This window comes from Gorilla gorilla, chromosome 15 (genome assembly GCF_029281585.2).
Source record: "Gorilla gorilla gorilla isolate KB3781 chromosome 15, NHGRI_mGorGor1-v2.1_pri, whole genome shotgun sequence".
Classification (NCBI taxonomy): Eukaryota; Metazoa; Chordata; class Mammalia; order Primates; family Hominidae; genus Gorilla; species Gorilla gorilla.
This window is the reverse complement of record NC_073239.2, coordinates 121,052,552-121,073,395: the sequence shown is the minus strand read 5'-3', so window position 1 is coordinate 121,073,395 and position 20,844 is coordinate 121,052,552. Positions and strand designations below refer to the sequence as shown.

Genomic DNA, 20,844 nt, shown 5'->3' with positions numbered 1-20,844 from the left:
GAGGCGAAGTGGCTCTGCCAGGGCTGGATGGGCAGCCCAGGACAGCCTGGAGGGTCGGGCTACCCAGGCACAGTCAGGGGTTGCCCTCGGCCTGAGCTTCGGCCGTGTGTGCTTCATCCCTCGGGCCAGAGCGGGCTGGGTCCCCTCGCAAGGCCAGCCCCACTCCCCGGCCCTACCAGCTCAGGGTCTCCAGGGGCCCCAAAAGCCTCTGTCCAGCCCCAGGGGCTGGCAGCCCAAGGGTCTGGGGCCAGCTGTGTCTGAACCCCACCCTCCAGGAAGAGTGGAGAGCAGGAGAGGATTTCCTGGTGACAGTTAGGGGAGCCTCAGGTCTCCATGCAGGCTGAGAAGGCACAAGGACAGGCGGAGCCTGGGCTGGGGGTCCAGTGAGGGCTGTGGGGAGCCTAGGCCCAGAGCTGCCCTTCCCCACTATAAGGAGCCACATCCCTCCCCTTCCCAAACAGGACACACCCTGGACCGGCCCCCAGGCTCTTCCAGCATCGCCCCAGACATGCCCCTGGAGCCAACTGACATGCTTGTGCACACCGAGGGTTGCCCACAGCCCGAGAGTGCCCGCACCTCCTTCCTGTCATCCAGGCTCAGCCCTGGCTGGCCCAGCACATACGATAGCTTGGCCAGGGCGGCCTCCGATGTCATGTCGAAGCCTGAGATGACGCCGGCTCCCGCCATGGCCTGTGAGGAGGGGGCGTGTGGGCAGGAAGGGCGACTCACCACAGCCCCCAGCCCGTGAGGGGTGGGTCAGAGCCCACCTCTGCCAGGCCCTCAGGCTGTCCCCTTCCCCGCTAGGCCCTGATCTCCCAGCACTACCATGCCAGCTGCATAGTCTGTGGTCACAGCCCCCTGGAGGCAGTGGGTACAGTTGACGATGACCAGGCCGCGCTCGGCGGCCACCCGCAGCTCCTGCAGCAGGTCGGGCTTGGTGGGTCCGTTCCCCGAACCAAAGGTCTCCATGACCACGCCCTTCAGGGGAGGCTGCAAGAAGGCCCGAACCTGTGGGGCGGTGGGGTGGGGGCTGGATGGTGAGGGTCTCTGCCCTCAGCACCACTGAGACTTGCCCCATGCCCTCCCAAGGAGAGGGACCCCAAGCCAGGGGCAGCTGGTGCCTGCTCTGCTCCCAGGACAGTGGGGCTCCTGGCAGGCGTGCATGGCTGCTGGCACCTGGAGGGGGCTGCTCCCCCCACATTCTCCCAAAGGGTCGCCCTGTCTGTAGGGACGAAGGCTTTGTGTGGCAGAACGCCGTGGAAACACCTCAGAGAGGTTGGAGAGGAGCCAAGAAGGCCATCAGAGGCCCCAGAGCAAACACCCTTGTCCAGCACAGCAGGGGCGGCTCCCAGCCAGCTGGAATCTGCGGGAGGACGCTGCCTCTAGAAAAGCATGGAGGACCCCGTTCTGGCTGTGAGCCGCGCCCCAACCCTGCCCACTCCCCGAGAGGCTGGAAAGCACCACGACCGAGGACAGGGGACAGGGCCTGGGGCTGGTGGGGCCACACTGCAGACATCTCAGGTCCACGCGGGGTCTGCACTGGCTGGTGAGGGCCCCACGGAGCCTGAGGGCCGTGGGAGCTGCAGAGGGCTGGGGCTCGGGGCTGCAGGGGCAGGATGGCAGGGGCGGTCCCTACCAGGGCGGCAGGGATCCCAGGGTAGAGGCGCAGCAGGCCCACGTCCTGCTCCATGCTGCTGTGCACCACCAGCCCAGCCTTCCCGTCTACCTTCCGCACCAGCTCCCTGTTGACTGAGGACAGGGAAGGGCCTGTGTGGTGCCTTCAGGCCTCCTGCCAGCCAAGACCCCAGCCCAGTGCCTGGCCCTCTGCACAGGCCGCCTCCTCCCTTGTTTTCAGAGCCCTGAGCCTTCGCGGCTCAGCCCCCTCGCCCTGCCTCCTCTCCCGCAGGCAAATCCTCCCAGGCTTCCGCGCAGTCCGGCCTGTGCCAGGCTCCACAGCGTGCACGGGGCTGTGGGAGGAGGCACTCGTTGGCCAGCGAGAGACCGATGGCCGAGCAATGGACAACACAGTCTCAAGGGTGAAGCCCAGGGAAACTCCGCTGGCCAGGCGAGGGGGCAGGAGGGTCCTGCAGAGATGGAGGCCCGGCTGTGTCTTGCAGGCCGCATGGGGGCGTCAGGCGAGCGCAGAGGCGAGGAGGGCAGGCATGCCCAGCTGGGGAGCCACCAGCAGTCACTGCGCTGGGTCACAGGCGTGGGGCAGCATCGTCGAACCAGCCAGCCTCCTCTGCCCCTTGCCAGGCACCCACTGTGCCCACTGCCCACCGGGTCAGTGGTTGAATGAGCGAACAAATGGACTTTCGGACCCCTCACCTCTGGGGAGAGAAGGCCTCCATCCAGTTCACCCCAAAATCCTCATGTGTGCCCATCACCCCCTCCCCACACCCAGGGTGGGTGATGGTGGAGGTGCAGGCCCCAGGTGAAGTGGGGAGGGATGGCTATTTGGGGTCAGTGCCCCTTGAACCCGTCCATGCAGAGGGGCTCCCCAGAGGACATGCCTGTCCTCGAGCTGAAGGACGCCACTCTGGCAGCAATTGAGCCCCCAGGGTTCTGCCGACTTTCCCGCTCCATGTGGGTGGGGGTGGGAGGCTGATGCCGCAGGCCCGGCCCCCAAACCCTCAGAGGCCAGCGCCAAGGCTGAGGTCCATTCCCTCTGCCCCTCTCCACACTCATGGCAGCCTCCAGCAGAGCAGGGCTGGACACTGGGGACTCCCACCACACTGTGAGATGTCAGAGCTGCCCAGGGCAGTAAACACCCTGGAGGCTGCAGAGCCCAGCCCAGGAAACCGAGGCCCAGGGGTGGGGAAGGGCCTTGGCGCCTGGAGAGCCCGGCATGGTGCTGGGACAGGAACCTGGGCAGGAGGACCCCCGCACAGGGCTCTTCCTCCTGCCCACAGGGAGATGTCACCCACATGTCTCCGGCCACTTCCACCAGAGCAGCTTGCATGCGATAAAAAGGACTTTCCTGGCATGGTGGAGCTGAAGAGGGGAGATGTGGGGTGCTGGGGATGAGAGAGGGGGGAGCGGAGCCCCAGCAGTGAGTCTTCCACCCCCACCAGAGCCCACAGCATCAGTCAGCCCCACATGATGGCAGCATGAGATGCCCTTTAACTGAGGGCGTGTGTCTCAGCCGGACAAGCAGATAAGGCGTCAGCACAGGGAAGGAGGGGGCACCGCTGCCACCGGCAAAGAGTTACGGCTGAGAGGGGGCTACACAGAGACAAAGAGGGCCCACACCCACCCCGCACTGACCTCCTGCCTCCTGAGAGTCTGTGGACGCCACCGTGGGGATCCCAGTCCTTCCTGCCCAGGCCTGCTAGAGGCCAGGAGAATCGTGACCCCACACCCGGGGGCAGAGAGGAGCGCTGGTGGCTCCATGGCCAGGCGAGGCCTGCTGGCTCAGCCCCTTACCCCCAAGAGGGGCTATGGCCCTGTTTTACAGATACGGGAGCTCAGCACAGGAGCCGAAGGGTGTAGTCTGCGGCCTCAAAGCTGGATGCGGCACAGCTGGGGTGGCTGGGACACGTCTGGGAGGGAGGTGGCTTCTCCCAGTGTACAGAGGAGGGCTCTGGGGCTCTGCGTTGGGGTGACCCAGCGTAAGGACCCATGGCTGGTGAGTGACAGGCCTGGCCTGACCCCACAGCCATATCCCCTTCTCCACCCTTCTCTGCTCCAGGGGCCCCAGCAGAGTGGGCCGGGGCCAGGGTTCAGCACAGAAGGGTAAGGGTGCAGGATTTGCCTGGGGGTGACAGTGTGGTCTCCTCAGACACATGGAAAGGACAGGGCCAGCAGGGCCTCCTCCAGCCTCCCACGCACCCTCCCACCCCTTGGCGCCGAGCCGACTGTGGACAGGAGCACCAAGCCCGCCCATGACTCCCGGACCAGCCCAGCCCCTCACTTCCCAGACAGTAGGTAAAAAGCCCAGGACAAGCCCTCGACAGGGTGCTGGCAGCTGGCATCCGGGCCCAGGCTGGCATTGCTACCCCCAGCTGGCTCAGAGAGGCTGAGGGTGCACACTGCCAACCTGTGCCCCTCCCCGGGGGCCCCAGCAGCCACGCCCTGGGCAAGGCCTGAGGTTTCTCAATACCAGGTGCCAGAACCGGCCCGGCAGCCTGGCATCAGGTTCCCACACCCACACGCACGTGGGAAACACTCAGGGGTGGGGGGCTGGGGCCAGGGCAGCCTCCCACCCAGACCAGCCTTAGTGCTGCGCCCAGGAGCTGCCCCGCGGCCCCGGGCCTGAGGCCGGTGTGTCTTGAGCCTCGTGGCCTGCCCGGGCTTAGCACCCAGTGCTGGTGGAGTCCCTGGAATCCAGAGCACGGTCCTCTGTGCACTGTCGGGGCGGGGTCCACCCACCAGCAGAAGCTCCACTCCTGAGCCCCAGATAAGGTGTGAATCAGGCCCCATGGGGGAGCCGGGCCTGCAGGGCACTGCGCACACCTCTTGCTGCTCCTTCTCCCTGGGCTGGAGGGGCCAAGTGCCAGCATCCAGCATGGGCAAGCAAGCCAGTACCCTACCAGCACCAGCTCACAAGCCACCTCCTCCAAGAAGCCTTGAGGGCTGCTCTGGCCCTCGGTGAGCAAGTGGACCCCTGCCCAAGCCCCTGAGACCCGGTGTGCTGCACACACAGTAGACACACTGATGTGTTCTGGGCCTCACACTCCCTAGAAGGTGCTCAAGGGAACAGCAGGAAGAAGGGACGGGGTGTGAGCCCAGGACAGGAGGGAACAGCAGGAAGAAGGGACGGGGTGTGAGCCCAGGACAGGAGGGAACAGCAGGAAGAAGGGACGGGGTGTGAGCCCAGGACAGGAGGGAACAGCAGGAAGAAGGGACGGGGTGTGAGCCCAGGACAGGAGGGAACAGCAGGAAGAAGGGACGGGGTGTGAGCCCAGGACAGGAGGGAACAGCAGGAAGAAGGGACGGGGTGTGAGCCCAGGACAGGAGATAGCGTGCAGGCTTGAGTCGGTGCCTCCCTGTGGGAGCCTGCCTCTCTCTGCCTCTGTTTCTCACCTGTAGAACCAGGCAGTTTCCTCTGTCCTGTCCTGCTGAGGGGCCCTGGGGCAACAAGCAAGTCAGCCACCGAGCCCGGACTCCCACACGCAGGCTTTGTCTTGAGATCCAAAGACGCCGCCTCCACCCGCTTCTGCAGACGGCCCCACAGCCAGACATGCCCAGAGCCCCTCCTGTCCCGACTTCTGGTGGATGCTCCAGGAAGGCCCCTGCCCTGCCAGACCCTTCCCAGGGCCCCCTCATGCCAGGCCCTGGAGCTCCCCAGGGTCCTTGCCTGTGTCTGGGGATTCTTCCAGGAAGCTGTGCCCCAGCAGCCCATAGCCCAACCCTTTCTCCAGGAGGGTCTGCTCCTCCTTAAAATGGGGGAGTGGGGAGCCTCTGCCGCACCGGGAGATTCCCTAGGAAGGGCCTCCCCAGGCTTCCAGTGACCTTGTGGGCTTGACCCACCAGCCCGCCATGGTCCAGGCCTGGAGAGAAGCCCAGCGTGGGTGAGGGGCGCCTCCACCCCACCCCCCCAGACAGGAACAGCTGCTTTGGTCCTGGGCAGGCAGCCCCACCCAGCCCCGGGCGAGGTGTCAAATGCCCCCAAAGGAAGGCCAGTGCTGCCAAGCCCTGGAGCCTCCCCCGGGCTGGACCCCACCTCAGTCAGTCAGGATGAGACACAGGGCAGGTTTGGGGCTGCCTCGAAACAGCAGGGGGCCAGGGCAGGCAGGATGCATCTTGCAGGAGGGAGGGGATGCTCCTGCCGCCTCAGGGAGGGGTGCTGGGGTGGGGTCAGGAGGACTGGCCAGGCCGTGGACCTGGAGCAGGCAGGGGCCGGGTAGAGTCCAGGAAGCAGGGGCTCCCTCAGCAGCAGCACACCCCAGACGGAGAGACGGTAGGCCAGGGAGTGACTTCCGGGCAGGCCACTGGAGTGGCCCTGCATCTCAGGTGAGGCCTGGCAGGGCACCGGTCTCTGAGAACAAGCTCCAAGGCTGCTGCTGCAGCCAGGGCCAGGGGGCGGGCTTGGCTCCCCCAGGGGGAAGCCTCAGGACACAGGACCGCTCGAGTCAGCCCCACAAGGATGGCTGGGCTGCCCGCCGGAACCAGAGGACAGAAAGACTCCCTGAAACTCCTGGGGACGAGGCTACGGCACACAGAGGTGCGGCAGAGCCAGGTGGTCACTGGGGACCTCCTAGGCCTGGGGCGAGTGGTTGGGCAGGACACATGAGGGCCAGATGCCCCAAACCTCTCTTCCAGGCCTCCCGCCTCTGAGCCTGCAGGGACCTGAGGAGGCCCCCACCTCTGTGGCCACGCAGCAGCCCTGTCCACGCAGCCCTGGCTTCTCCACAGCCCAGGGCAGAACCAAGCCAGGGCAAGTCAGAACCAAGCATGGTGCTCTCAAACTCTGCCGAGTCCCAGCCACGAGCTCCCTGCAGCAGCCCCTCGCCCAGCACCAGCACTGGGCAGGCACCTGGCCCTGCTCTTGCGGGGCTTACTTGTGATGTCAGCACCCACTGTGGCCAGAGGCAGCAGGTTCGGGGAGCAGAAGGCTGCGAACCTCCGAGCGTCCACCTTGGTTGTCCGGTTGCCCCGAAACAGCTGATTCTGGAAGAAAAGGCAGACCTGCGGGAAGGGAGCGACAGAGTTCAGAACAGCGGCCACCCTGTCCCCGACCCCTCTGCCCTCCAGCTTCCTCCCTGCCATCAATGGGGTGCCCAGACCCAGGGGGAGGTGGGACTGTAACCCCACCCACCGCAGGCAGAGACCCTCCTGGGAGCAGGTACTGCCCCTCTCGGGCCCTTTCCTGCCCTGCCACCTACCCCTGGGCTAACCGGAGCCTGCAGGGGCCTGGGGACCCCAGGGCCTGGGGCGTGCAAGTGGCTGGGTGGCAGGAGGGTACCGTACTTCCTTCCCTTCCCACCTGCCCACTGCCCCCACTCCTGCTTCTTACAGAGCCCTGGGAACTCATCCCAAAGGTGCAGCGAGCACAGCTGATGCTGGAGGCCCCTGCCCACGGTGAACGGGAGTCCCTGAGGCCCCTGCTCAGGAGCCCGTGTGGGGGCTCTAGTCAAGCTGCTCAAGAGCCTTGGGTAAAGCCACTGCCCCAGGGTGGGGGAGATCTTTGCACACTCCTTCCTGGGACGCCACAGGAAACAGGGAAAGACATGGAGGAGGGAAAGTGACACCCTTCAGAGCCCTGCTGGCTGCAACCTGTTTTTATAGAAACTTCCATACCTATCTCTAACGTAGAACCTCCACACGCGTCTCTAACGCGGAACCCCCACACGCGTCTCTAACGCGGAACCCCCACACGCGTCTCTAACCTAAAACCTCCACACGCGTCTCTAACGCGGAACCCCCACACGCGTCTCTAACCTAAAACCTCCACACGCGTCTCTAACGCGGAACCCCCACACGCGTCTCTAACCTAAAACCTCCACACGCGTCTCTAACGCGGAACCCCCACACGCGTCCCTAACGCGGAACCCCCACACGCGTCCCTAACGCGGAACCCCCACACGCGTCCCTAACGCGGAACCCCCACACGCGTCCCTAACGCGGAACCCCCACACGCGTCCCTAACGCGGAACCCCCACACGCGTCCCTAACGCGGAACCCCCACACGCGTCCCTAACGCGGAACCCCCACACGCGTCCCTAACGCGGAACCCCCACACGCGTCCCTAACGCGGAACCCCCACACGCGTCCCTAACGCGGAACCCCCACACGCGTCCCTAACGCGGAACCCCCACACGCGTCCCTAACGCGGAACCCCCACACGCGTCCCTAACGCGGAACCCCCACACGCGTCCCTAACGCGGAACCCCCACACGCGTCCCTAACGCGGAACCCCCACACGCGTCCCTAACGCGGAACCCCCACACGCGTCCCTAACGCGGAACCCCCACACGCGTCCCTAACGCGGAACCCCCACACGCGTCCCTAACGCGGAACCCCCACACGCGTCCCTAACGCGGAACCCCCACACGCGTCCCTAACGCGGAACCCCCACACGCGTCCCTAACGCGGAACCCCCACACGCGTCCCTAACGCGGAACCCCCACACGCGTCCCTAACGCGGAACCCCCACACGCGTCCCTAACGCGGAACCCCCACACGCGTCCCTAACGCGGAACCCCCACACGCGTCCCTAACGCGGAACCCCCACACGCGTCCCTAACGCGGAACCTCCATACGTCTCTCTAATGTAGAACTTCCATACGTACCTCTAATGTAAACATCCACAACATAAGATCTAGAAGACAGTGCACCCAGCTATTGGCAGTGGCTTCTGGGGAGAGGCTGGGGGGACTTTGTTTCCTGGCTGCTCTCCGGGCTCCTGCCCCTGCCCCACCTGCCCCGCCTCCACGTGCGCCAGGCAGGTACCTCTGGGATCACATACTGGCCGGCCATGAGCAGTGCCCCCAGCAGGTTCTCACGGCCGTCACTCCACAGGGCATGGATGGGCACCTGGGGGAGAGGCCACGGAGTAGCTGAGGCCTGGGAAGCCCAGAAGCCTGGGATGTCTGGCTCATCTCTCCAGGTAAACCCCCAGGCCCAGCCCAGGAGCCCCAGGCAGGGTGTGGGAAAGAGAAGGACAGGCAGGCTTGGACTGCAGCAGGCAGCCTGGAGATGGGTGCCTTGGGGGAACGGGGCACTCAGAGGAGCTGGGCAGTAAGCCCGTCTCCAAGGCCAACAACAGCTGTCCCTGCGGACGATGCCAGCCTGCACCCAGGATCTCAACCCACCCACCAACAGCTGCGGCTGCAGACCATGCCAGCCTGCACCCAGGGCCTCAACCCACCCACCAGCTCCCTCTACAGGTCCAAGAGCCCAGTGCTGGCAGCAGGAGCCAGCCGGTCCCCATACTGGAGAACACATCACAGGCCTCCCACCGCAGCTGCCCTGCCCAGCTCCCTCGCTACCCCAGCAGAACTGTGGGCTGGAAGGAGGGTGGTGGGGGTGAGGGGTGGGTGGGCTGTGACAGAAAGGAACTGCCTCGGGATGCCAGGCACAGTACAGCTCCTCCCACAGCTGCCTGTGTCTAGCATGGGCGACTGTGCTATGGTTGACTGAACAGCGCGTCCCAGGAGGGTGCAGGTGGCCGTGCAGAGGCCAGGGCCTTCAGGAGGAGGTGGCCGGGAAGTGGTCAGTGCAGAGCCTCTGGAGGGAGAGAGCCCTGGCAGGGGGTGGCAGTCCTGGGTCCTGGGTGCTCCCTGGCTCAGCCCTCACGTGGTACGTGGCTGTGGGTGAGCCCCTGGCCTGTAAGCCTCAGTTTCCCCACAGGAGCCCTGGCAGGGGGTGGCAGTCCTGGGTCCTGGGTGCTCCCTGGCTCAGCCCTCATGTGGTACGTGGCTGTGGGTGAGCCCCTGGCCTGTAAGCCTCAGTTTCCCCACAGATATAACAGGGATAAGGATGTCCCGGCACAGGCCAACATCAGAGTGAGGACAACACGCATGTGAACGTTCCTGGGTCCTGCAGTGCTTGTAACTGTGCCCTTGATCCCCTAGAGAGGTCCACGGGACGTTCTGCTCCCCCAGGGCTCGGGAAGGTCTGGGAAGAGGAGAACCAGCTGGAGCCCTGTCCCTCCTTCTCGAGTTCTGGGGCGGGAGGCACTGCTCCACCGCTAACAGGTGTGTGCAGTGGGCCCTGGGGAGACCCTGGAGGGACAAGGGAGACGGCGCCAGGCAAGCAGAGTGGGGTGGCTGAGCCACCTCCCCAGACTGCTCCCCGCAGACCTCCTAAGAGGGCCTCCATGGAGCTTTCTGGAACTGCCACCAAGCTCAAAGGGACACAGGTACCGGTTTCCCATACAAGACCTTAGCCTCAGCCGTGGGAAAGGATCCCAAGGGGTTCAGGTGCCCACTGCCACCCGCAGGCAACAGGGACCCCTAGTCAGCTTCTAGCCAACCTCCCCTGCCACATCCCCTCAAATCCAGTTTTCCAGAACACTCTACTGGCCTTGGCTTATGGGATTTGTGCTGGGTTAGGGTGAGAGAGGCAGGGAAATCGTGCGCCAGGGCCCCCAGGATGGCATCGCCTAGACCCACAGTGGGCGGAGCAAAGAGAGGGACAAAGGCAGGGACACGGCCGGGGCCTCCTGGTGCTGCTCTATGCGCGGCCACCCTGATGCGCCAGACGGAGAGGTGGGCAGCAGCCGTGAGGAAGCATCGGGAGGAGAGGAAGGGATGCCTGGCACCCCCAGGGCCGAGGTGGGCCTGGCTCTGGGTGCTCCAGGGCCTCACAGCTCCCAGGGCCACCAGCAGGAGATGATCCCCCTCCCGCGGGGCAGATGGTGCTGGAGATGACCCCCCTCCCGCGGGGCAGGTGGTGCTGGAGGTGACCACCCATCCCGCGGGGCAGGTGGTGCTGGCACCCGGGCAGGACCTGAGCATTTGCGAGCCCCAGCACGGGCCCTGCAGCAGCCACCTCAGGAGCTGCTGGGCTGAGCAGGAAGCCCGGGGTCCCGCAGCGGCCGCCCACAGCGCTGACTTGCCCTGTGGCCTCAGGAAGCCCCTGTTCCTAGGAGCCCCAGGCCCCTGGGGTTACCTGGGCCCCAGTGAGGATGACGGTCTTCTGCAGGTTCTCCAGCATGAAGGACAGCATCGAGGCAGCAAAGGCCATGGTGTCGGTGCCGTGGATGACCACAAAGCCGTGGTACTGCTCGTAGTGCCTCTGCAGGAGGGGCGCATGCTCAGGCAGGCCAGCCCCTTGGCAAGCAGGTATGGGGGAGGTTGCAGCATTGGGGAAAGGGTCCAGATGCAGAGAGGAGGACTCAGGGGAGGCACCCGTGGGACCCTGGCCTGGAAGTCCCTCTCTGGAAGATTAGCCCCTGGCGTGGAGTCCTGGGACTCCCACGCTCTCCCTGCCCCGAGGCTTCCATGCCACTCAGGTGCACCCACCACGCTGAGGCTCCCCGCAGAGCACTCGAGAATGAGTCCCTCCAAGGGGCCTCTGCACACTCCCCAAGGGCGGGAGAGCGCCTCTCCATGGCAGCAGGGGGCTGTGGTGGTGCACGAGCCTCGAAGCCCAGACCACGGGTCAGGCAAGAACACAACAGTGGGCACAAGGATGCCTGCAGGGTCAAGGCACAGCCATGGCTGGGAACCAGCAGGTGATCCTGGAGGTTGCCTGGATCTGGACCTGGGCGGCCGGGCAGGACACTGAAGGGCAGCAGTGAAGCTGGCCATGCAGGGACGTCCTCCGGCCACCACCCCCTGGAGGGTGGCTGGCCCAGGCTGCGGCTGCCAGGGCACCGTTCCGAGAGCCCAGGGCCCCATACTAAGCCTGGGCCTGCCCGGGGGGCCATTAAAAGACCCAGCCCCGTAGGCCTGGGAACTGCAGAGGAGCGGAGGCCAAGGAGGGGAAGGGCGCCCTCTGCTGGCCACTCGCGGCAAGACGGCAGGTGGGGCCACCCGAGCCGAGAAGGCCTTTGTGAGGCTGTCCAGGGCTGCTCCCTGCAGCAAGGACCGCAGGGCACCTTCGTGGGCCTCAAAAAGCAGTCAGGCCTTTCCCGGTGAGGGCTGCCGGCCACAAATGGAGGGTCCTGTCCTGGGTGGTGCTGCCTGCCACCCTGCTGCTGAAAAGGGGAAGCCTAGATGTTCCCACTCAGGGGAGCAGGGGGTTCGTAAGGGAAGCAGGTGAGAATTGGGACTGGAGGGGGCAGGAGGCCCCCTACCAGGGGAGGCAGCTCCGGTAACATGGGAGCGTGTTGTGATGGGGGAGAAGGGAGAAGAAAAGCTGATGGGGCGGGGGGTGGTTCTGCCTGCAGGGGGAGCACACAGGTCGCTGTAAACCAGGAGTCTTTGAGAGGTGCTGGGGTCCACTAAGACTCCAACCAAGACTCCACTAAATCCACTAAGACTCCAACTGGGCCGGGACGGACAGAGGGCAGTGAGCAGGTCACCAGCCACGCACAAGGAGCTTGCTGGCCCTCGAGGTAGCATCACACACCACACACCACGCCCCAGATACTAACTGGGGCAGGCTAAGACAGCTGTTCCCGTTGTGTCCTCATCTGGGAAGTCGACTTGGCCCTATACGCCCACCCCCAGCTTGCATGGGGGAGAGGAACTCAGAGCCTTGCCCGCAGCTCTGACACGTGGACCCTGCCCTTTCCTGAAGCTGCCATTCCCAGATGCTCCCAGGCCCCAGGCTGGGCAGGCCGACTCCACCCCAGACCCTGCAGCTCCTCACCCGTCCCAGAGTGTTTCTGCCGGCCACTGCCCATCCACCAGCCCCGCCCATACCCACAGCCCCGCCCACACTCATAGCCCCACCCACACCCTACAGCCCCACTCACAACACAGCCCCACCCATAAAACACAGCCCTGCCCACACAACACAGCCCACCCCACACCCACAGCCCCACCCACACTCCACAGCCTCACCCACTCTCCACAGCCCCACCCACACTCCACAGCCCCGCCCACACTCCAAGCCCCACCCACACTCCCCATTCCCACCCATGCTCCCTAGCCCCACTCACACCCAACAGCCCTGCCCACTCTCCACAGCCCCACCCACACACCACAGCCCCACCCACACACCTCAGCCCCACCCACACACCACAGCCCCACCCAGCATTCCCCAGCCCCACTACCTCGATGGTCTGGGCAACGCGAACCCACTCAGCGATGGTCATGTCACTGGAGTCGAAGAGGGGCTGGCACTCCAGCACGGTGTAGAGGATCCTCTGGTTGCGGCTGGCCGGGCTGCGGGACAGAAACAGCAGGAGACGGAACAGCAGGCTCTCGCTCTGCACCTCCTCCTGCTCCAAATGCCCTGACCCACTCTGTTCCCCTCTGGCAGAGCTGGGGCCCCTACGCCAAGGGCTCCGCACATAGCAAGTTCTCAGCATCCCAGGTACGGGGCCCGGCCCCCCTTCCACCTGGAGCCCCCCACAGAGGCAAGGACGTGGGTCAGGATGGGCCACTCCCAGCAGTCTTCTTCCCACACCAGCTCGAAGAGGGGGGCTGGGACCAGCCCATGCCCAGGCAGGAGAGGATGCTTGCAGGAGGCTCGCCTGTGGCAGCTGTGGCGGTCAGCCACCACGAGGGCAACTCCCAGCTCACCCCCAGCTGTGGGAGACATCAGGGAACTGGGCCCAGAGCTGAGAAATGGAAGGACCCCTATGCTGGGGGCAAGGCCACCTGGGCCAGCCGACTCCTGATATACAGGATCCCTAGACGGGGCGCCCTCATCACACTTGCTGAAGCAGCCTGGCTGGGGGTGTGGGAGGAGGGTGGGGAGGGAAGGTGGGACCAGGCACAGGGCACCCTCAGAGGTTCAGGCTCTGGTGGAAGGTGACTGCTGGTCAGTCCTAAAGCCCTGTAAGCTGAGGGGATGTTAGAGACAGGGGTGAGCAAATGGCTCACGTGGGCCTAGCCAGCAGTGCCCAGCCTCAGGATCGGTGCCCCTCAGCAGCCATGCCCTGTCTGGGACTGGGAGGAGCCCACACTCACGGCAGCACCAGGGTGTCCTCAGAGAGGCTGCGGGCTCGGGCGTGCTCCTCGTCATGGAACATGGGCAGTGTCCTCAGGATGGCAGCCAGGCCCGTCCCGGGCACGAGCACTGCAGGCAGAGTCCAGGTGGATGCTGGGGTCAGGGGCTGACAGCCATGGCCTCCTCCTCCCTCACTGAGGGGCAGGACCAGAGCTGGTGGGATGGGGCTCCAGTCTTATGACAGTCAGAGGCTGGGAGGAAGGGCTATGGCTGCCCCTGGGACCCCTCAGAGGGCAGGCGGCTGACCCGCGTTTGGAAGCCATGGCTTCCTGCCTTGGAGCCCATGGTGATTCCTCATTTCGCACCTGGACGGCCCCAGGAGCTCTGCCCAGGTCTCCAGCTGCTCCACCCAAGCCCTGCCCCTGCTCCCACCTCCTTCTCCAAATGCTTAGTCCACACTCCCCACCAAGGCCCACGGGGCTCAGCCTTTGCCTCACTGTGGATATACTGTGGGCTCTGCCTGGAAGTCCTGCCTCGTCCCCACTTCTCACCCAGTAGGTGCCTCAAGGCCCAGATTGGGACACCACCCCCAGGAAGCCCTCCCAGATGCCCAGGCTGTAGTGCTATTCCCACATTCTCCCTCACTGGCCCTCGAGCTCCCAAAGGGCACGGACTGTGTGACTCCCTCAGGGTCCAGCCCAGGTCCCCTTCCCCAGCTCCCCGACCTGGAGGGCCTAGCACACAGCAAGTGCACAGACGGGCTGGTCCCACCCCCAGCAGCTCTGCCACCTTCCTGCAACCTCTGCATCTCAGTTCTGTCCCTTAAATGGAGACCTGGCCACACCACTCATTCCCTGGGGCCAGCTGCTCAGTATAAAGCCCTGACCCCTCAGCCACCCCTCCAGGGCCTCCAGCAAGCCCCAAAGCTCCCTCCCGGCCCTCCCTTCCCTCCCCCAGCAGCAATGCCCCATCCTATCCTGCAGACCCCAGCCATGGTCACCTGCTTTCCCCCTCGCCCTCTGCAGCTGTACCCATCTCCTATCACTGGCTCACAAATTAACCCCAAACTTGGCAAGTTAAAGCAGCCCCCTCTAATATCCCTCCAGCCGCACCCCTCCCTGCCATCACCCTCCACTGCTGGGCTCACCCTGGTCTCCACATCTCTGCCTGTTAAGTCACCAGCCCCGGGACACCAGCCCCTTGGCCCCGTGAAGGTTTATGGCACCCGTGATCCTCCTCTGGCCTTACACAAAGGCCCGTGGAGCCCCGGGGACGTTTGCCAGAGGACTGGACGATGCAGGCCGGCTGAGGTGCAGCCGCTGACAAAATCACCCCGCCAGTAGGGCTCAGCCAGCAGATGGGGGAGGTGGAGCCCGCGCATGTTTGTCTGCCCGTCTGCCCTCCGAGGCGCCCAGAGCGCAGCCAGGACACGGGCTGCCAGAACAAAGGTCTGGATTCACCAGCCTTGTGAACCCCAAGGACACAACCTCAGACCCTGGGCATCCAGGGGGCTCAGGGTCCACCCCACACCGGTGTCCAAGTGTCCCTGTCTCATGTACGGTGGGTTGAAAAGCATCCTAGATGTCCGCATCCCAGGGCCGGGTGCAGTGGCTCAGGCCTGGAATCTCAGCACTTTGGGTGGCCAAGGTGTCAGATTGCTTGAGGTCTGGAATTCAAGACCAGCCTAGTCAACATGGTGAAACCCCGTCTTTATGAATAATACAAAAATTAACTGGTCATGATGGCGGGCGCCTGTAATCCCAGCTACTTGAGAGGTTGAGGCGGGAGAATCACTTGAATCTGGCAGGCGGAGGTTGCAGTGAGCCAAGATCGCACCACTGCACTCCAGCCTGGGTGACAGAATGAGACTGTCTCAAAAAATTAAATAAATACATAAAAATAAAAAAGATGTCCACATCCCAATCCCCGGTACCTGTGGGTGTCACTTCATATGGAAGTGTCTTTACGGATGTGATATTAGGGGTCATGGGGAGGGAGGTGGCCCTGGACAATCCAGGTGGGCCCTAAACGCCCTTTCGTGTTTCCTCACAGGTGGGAGGCCACAGGGCACGGGGAGGGGAAGGCCATATGACGACAGGGCAGAGCGGCCCTTGGAGATGCTGGCCTGGATGACTGGAGTGATGCGGCCACAAGCCAAGGATTGCGGCAGCCACCAGACACTGGAGGTGGTGGGGGTGGCTCCTCCCGCAGAGCCTCAAGACGGAGCGGTGCCCTGCAGCACCTTGGCTCAGCCCGGGGAAACCCCTCTCAGGCCTCGGCCTCCAGAACCCAGAATGAACTTCTGTGATGTTCAGCCACCCGGCACAGTGGCCACAGGAAACAAAAAGTCACTCTCCACTCATCACGGCGGGTGAAGCTGGGGTGTCTTATGGGGAAGGTGGAGGGGGCACATCTGGTTTGGTTTTGTGGGACATGCTCACGTTGTGCAAGGTCACCTCCAGCTGCTGCTGACTCATATGGGGGAACAGCTTCCAGAAACTTCCAGGAATGCTGCAGAGTGGTAGGCGTGGATATGGGCCCTGCTGTCCCTGCTGGGGGCATGTGTGGGCACCACAGGCAAAATCAGCCAAAGACAAGACTAAACTTTCTTGGTGTCCTCTTCTCTCAAGCAAAACACTCCCTATGTGCTTTTGCAGTGGTTTTTATGGCTTACACCTGTAATCCCAGAATTTTGGGAGGCTGATGCAGGAAGATCATTTGAGCCCAGGAGTTCAAAACCAGCCTGGCCAATTTCTTTCTTTTTTCTTTTTCTTCTCCTTTCTTCCTTTTTTTTTTTTTTTTTTTTTGAGGCAGAGTCTCACTCTGTTGCCCAGGCTGGAGTGCAGTGATGCCATCTCGACTCACTGCAACCTCCACGCACCGGGCTCAAGCAATTCTCCTGCCTTAGCCTCCCGAGTAGCCGGGATTACAGGCATGCACCACCACACCTGGCTAATTTTTTATTTTTAGTAGAGACGGGGTTTCGCCATGTTAGCAAGGCAAGTGAACCACCCGCCTTGGCCTCCCAAAGTGTTGGAATTACAGGCCTGAGCCACCATGTCTGGCCAAACGTTCCTTTTTCAAACCTATACTGTCGCCAGTAAAGTTTTCTTACCAACCTGCGAGTGAACCACTTTCCAACTCTGGGGCTCCAGCACTCACCCCGCAGTCAATGTGTTGTACGTCAGCAGCCATTCTAACAGGTATGTAGTGGCATCAGGTTTTTTTGTTTGTTTGAGACAGGGTCTCGCTCTGTCACTCAGGCTGGAGTGCAGTGGCGCGATCTCGGCTCACTGCAACCTCCACCTCCTGGGTTCAAGCGATTCTCATGCCTCAGCCTCCCCAGTAGCTGGGACCACAGGCATCTGCCACCACATCTGGCTAATTTTGTTTTTTGTATTTTTAGTAGAGACAGGGTTTCACCATGTTGTCCATGGCTGGTCTTGAACTCCTGACCTCAAGTGATCCACCCACCTCAGCCTCCCAAAGTGCTGGGATTACAGGTGTGAGCCACCGCGCCCGGTCAGCCGGGGCAATTTCTTTTGTTATTTTAAATAAACACCAGCTTTCAGCCAGGCGCGGTGGCGGGCGCCTGTAGTCCCAGCTACTCGGGAGGCTGAGGCAGGAGAATGGTGTGAACCCGGGAGGCGGAGCTTGCAGTGAGCTGAGATCGTGCCACTGCACTCCAGTCTGGGCAACAGAGTGAGACTCCATCTCAAAAAAATAAAAATAAATAAAAAATAAACAAACACCGGCTTTCACACCTAACTATGATTTTGTAACTTGTATTACTTTTCTCAATGAGGGCCCTCCAAAAGCTTCAAGGGCTGCAGAATCTGAACCCTCCGGCCCTGCCTGGAACCTCTTCCTTGGCCCATCCAGGCAGGTGCCTGAGTTTGCTGGTGACTCGGAAACTCCTCAGCCCCCTGCCAAACACCTGGAAAGGAGGCTTTGCTCTCTAAGACAATGGGCCCCACTGTCACCAGCGAAGTCAAGCTTAGGCTTAGAAACTTGTGAACGTGTAGCACCCATTCAGGAAGGAGGTCCAGGCCAAGGGCACAGACGCCACTGCAGTAACCAAGAAGCCATGGGCATCACTCCACCGACAGTCTCGACTGCTGGGACCCATGTGACCACTGGGCAGGGAGCTTCTCTCAGCTGCCTGGCCCCAAATCTCTGCCTTCCCTGCTGTGCCTGCAAGGAGCCGGGCTCAGGAGGGACTTTGGGACAGGCCGGCAAGCAGGTGGGGTTCCCAGTTTGACACAGGAAGTCTTCAAGTTTCTCGGGTGTACAGAACGTGGCCACTGATGCCAGCTTGGGCTTGGGGTTATCAGCCGTGTTTGGATTCACTATGTCCCTTGACCTGTGATAGCTTCAATGAACTCAGAGAAGGGATGGGTCAAGGGGCGTCCCCGCTGGCATCACCTCTGCCCTCCCTGAACTCTGGCAGGGCTCCAGGTGTGCAGCGTTCCGCCCACAGGTCACTGTTTACCAGCAGGCGCAGAAGCCGTTCCAACAGCGACAATCAAACAGCTTTACTATGGCAAAGCCACCACTCCCCTCTCACCTCCCCAGGGAAGGCCAGAGCCCACGTCAGCAGTGTGGAGGGAGTAAATCATTGACGCCTGACAGTCTGGCTGCTCCAACCTCACAAGGGGTTGGGGGAGCCCATTCCCGCAGGTTCCTGGAAGTGGATGCCCCACATGGGTCAGCTAGCAACAGCTGGGGGTGACCTCGCAGCCACACGAGGACGGGCTGCTGAGCGGAAGCCAGGGCCCCAGTGCACAGAGCACCAAGGGATCTCAGAAGGCTGCTTCAGGTCTGAAGACTGACGCCCCACACCCAATTTCCAGCCTCCAAGTCTCTTGTTTCCCACCCAGACACAGGACCTCACAGCCTCTTTCAGAAATGCGGTGCACGCGTGTGAGTGCACCCACAGGCTGCTGCGGCAAGCACGCGGGGGCCGAGCGAGACGGGCGTGTGGTGGGGTTACAGAGTCCACCTGCCCCTGCAGCTCGGACCACTCAAGAACTACATGTTGAGCTCAACGAAACTGCAGTTGGCCACACTCCAAGCCTGAAGGGGTAGCGTCAGGGGCGTCGGACGAGGCCCCAGACAGAGTCCCCAGGTCCTGTCCCCACTCGGGGGCAGCTCTGGCAGGCTCCGGCCCTGCTGGGCTCCCCACTCCTCTTTCCTGCACCTTGCAGGGCTGCTCCTGGCCTGGCCCTCTCCCATCTTTGTCCTGCAGGCCTTGTGTCCTCAGAGAAGCCCTCCCTGGGCTGCGTCAAAACTCCACACCATCCACACACCCAGCTCAGACCCTGTTATCAGCCTACAGCCCCTACAGGGCCCTGGCAGATCCTGCCCCTGGGACTAGCTCCTTAATGCGTGCCATCCCTTCAATGGCAGCCTCTCTCTCTAGCTTGTGAGGGCCAAGCACAGGAATTGTGTCATTCTGTGTCAGTGGAGTGTCACACAGGGGCGTTTGCCAAGCTGTGAATGACTTTGTTCCATTCACAGGCAGAAGGAGAAGTGCAGAGGAGGCTCCCGGCAGCCTGGACAGCCACGTTCCTGGGGACCTGAGTCCCTCGTGGACGAGCCCCACTAGGCTTTGTCTCCTGGGCTGGGCGCGGAGTGGGCCTCCAGAGGGGTCTGCACCGGCCACAGTGTGGTGGGTGGAATCTGAGAGCACCGACAGAGTGCTGGTGGCTTCTGAGCAGCCACTTCAGCAGAAAGGGGTGGCCAGGAGGGGCAGCTGCCAGGGAACAGGCCGTGAGAGGGGGTGGGGATAGGAGGGGCGGGGAAGTGGTTGGCAGATGGGCAAGGGACAAGAGAATGTTCTGGTCATGCCAGGGGAGGCCCTGGGGCTCTGGCAGAGCCGGAGAGGGTCCCAGCCGTCTCAGGAGAGAGAGCTGCGCTGGACACAAGCAGGAGTGTGGGGAAGGGCCAGGGCAGCAGGGAGTGGGAGGAGGAGGAGTGGAAAGGGCTCCTGAGGGAAAGGCAGGCAGTGGCCCATGGAGGGTCGCAAACAGGTTCAAGACGGGGCGAGGGGGCTGTCCTGGCCCCAAGGGAGGCCCCACATCACAGCAGAGCCCACCTGGGGGCCCCAGGCAGTGTCCTGCCCTCCTGGGGAACACCCAGGCATTCTGGAGGCTCCAGTGCAACCGTCCTCTCCCCATCCTGGTGGCCTCAGGCTCCCCAAGCTACCATCCTTCCTGTGCCCAGCCCAGGCTGGCAGCACTGTGCTGGAGTACCACAGAGCTCGGTGCCTGTCCCAGGCCCTGACCCCACCCAGGCAGAACTCAGTCCAGATGCAATCACTGGTCTCTGGTCAACCAGGTCCACACAGGGGCAGAGGAAGCAGGGCTCTGAGGCCACCTCGGGTGTGAACACGTGCGTCCCCGCAGATGCCAGGTAGCCCCAGTATCGTGCCAACCATTGCTGCCTGACCAGGACCCCAGGGGACGCAGGGGACGGGGACACCCTCCTGGGTGTCGCAGGTGAGGGGTCCTCGCAGCCTCCTAAGCCTTCTCCAGGGCAGCCTCCTAAGCCTGTGTCCAGAGCAGGAGCGGCAGGCCAATGCCCTGGGGCCCTCCCGCCCCATATTCCAGGACTCCAGGACGCTGGCCCTCAGGGGCGCAGCGGCAGCACAGGGGGCCTGGCCCCAGGGTCGCAGGGCGCTCCCTGGAGCACCGCGACAGCGAGAACCCACCGCAACCTCCTCTGTCCAGGTTGGGGCTCCACGCGTGGGGACGCCGGTGGCCGGAACCGAAGGAGAGCGACCTCAGCCCGCACCCTCCATCCAGGTGCGGATTTGACTCCCCAGCGACCCCCGTAGGTGCAGGAGGGTCCGAGGCTCCCGGTCGCGGCCAGGTCCAGAGGCCTACCCCGCCCAGGGTCTCGGACTCACCGCCGAGCTCACTCCGCATGCCAATGGTGCCGCCGGTGTAGACGGCCAGCAGCCTCCGCTCGGGCCCCACTGCGCGCGCCATGCCGGACCGGGGACCACGGGAGTGGACGGGGGGGTGCAGCGGGGACGCGGGGCCTGCGGGACTCAGGGACTGCGGGGAGGAGGCCCGGGACGCCGGGGGTAGCCTGGGAGGGCGGGGCCGGCGGGGGCACCCACGGGGAGGGGGCGGGAGTGGAGTCTGCCCGGGAGGGTGGGAGGCCCCGCGGAGGCGGGCGGGGGCAGGACCTGGGGGCGGGGTGGGTCCCGGGGACTGTCCAGGGTCGGAGAGAGAGGCGGGGCCTGGCGGGGTGGGGGCGGGGCCTGGCGGGGTGCGGGGCGGGGCATGGCGGGGTGCGGGGCGGTGCCTGGCAGGGTGCGGGGCGGGGCCTGGCGGGGTGCGGGGCGGGGCCTGGCGGGGTGCGGGGCGGGGCCTGGCGGGGTGC

The 20,844-nt window shown here is 63.8% G+C and overlaps 1 protein-coding gene across 10 annotated transcripts in view; it reads right to left on the bottom strand.

Moving 5' to 3' along the window:
- ASPG (asparaginase) overlaps positions 1 to 20,515 on the bottom strand; it is a 30,943-nt gene extending 10,428 nt beyond the window's left edge. For 3 of the 10 annotated variants that reach the window (XM_019010214.3, XM_063698220.1, XM_063698221.1), the window contains exons 1-9: positions 20,363 to 20,465; positions 13,473 to 13,581; positions 12,611 to 12,722; positions 10,558 to 10,683; positions 8,395 to 8,478; positions 6,504 to 6,630; positions 1,637 to 1,749; positions 826 to 1,008; positions 577 to 690 (exon numbers count right to left, since the gene is read on the bottom strand). In XM_019010214.3, the coding sequence (XP_018865759.1) occupies positions 577 to 690; positions 826 to 1,008; positions 1,637 to 1,749; positions 6,504 to 6,630; positions 8,395 to 8,478; positions 10,558 to 10,683; positions 12,611 to 12,722; positions 13,473 to 13,581; positions 20,363 to 20,444 (1,050 nt within the window). In that variant the 5' untranslated portion in view covers positions 20,445 to 20,465. The other 7 variants (XM_004055769.5, XM_055361696.2, XM_019010216.3 and 4 more) reach the window with 5 other exon arrangements.
- Between the last annotated feature and the right edge of the window lie 329 nt (positions 20,516 to 20,844).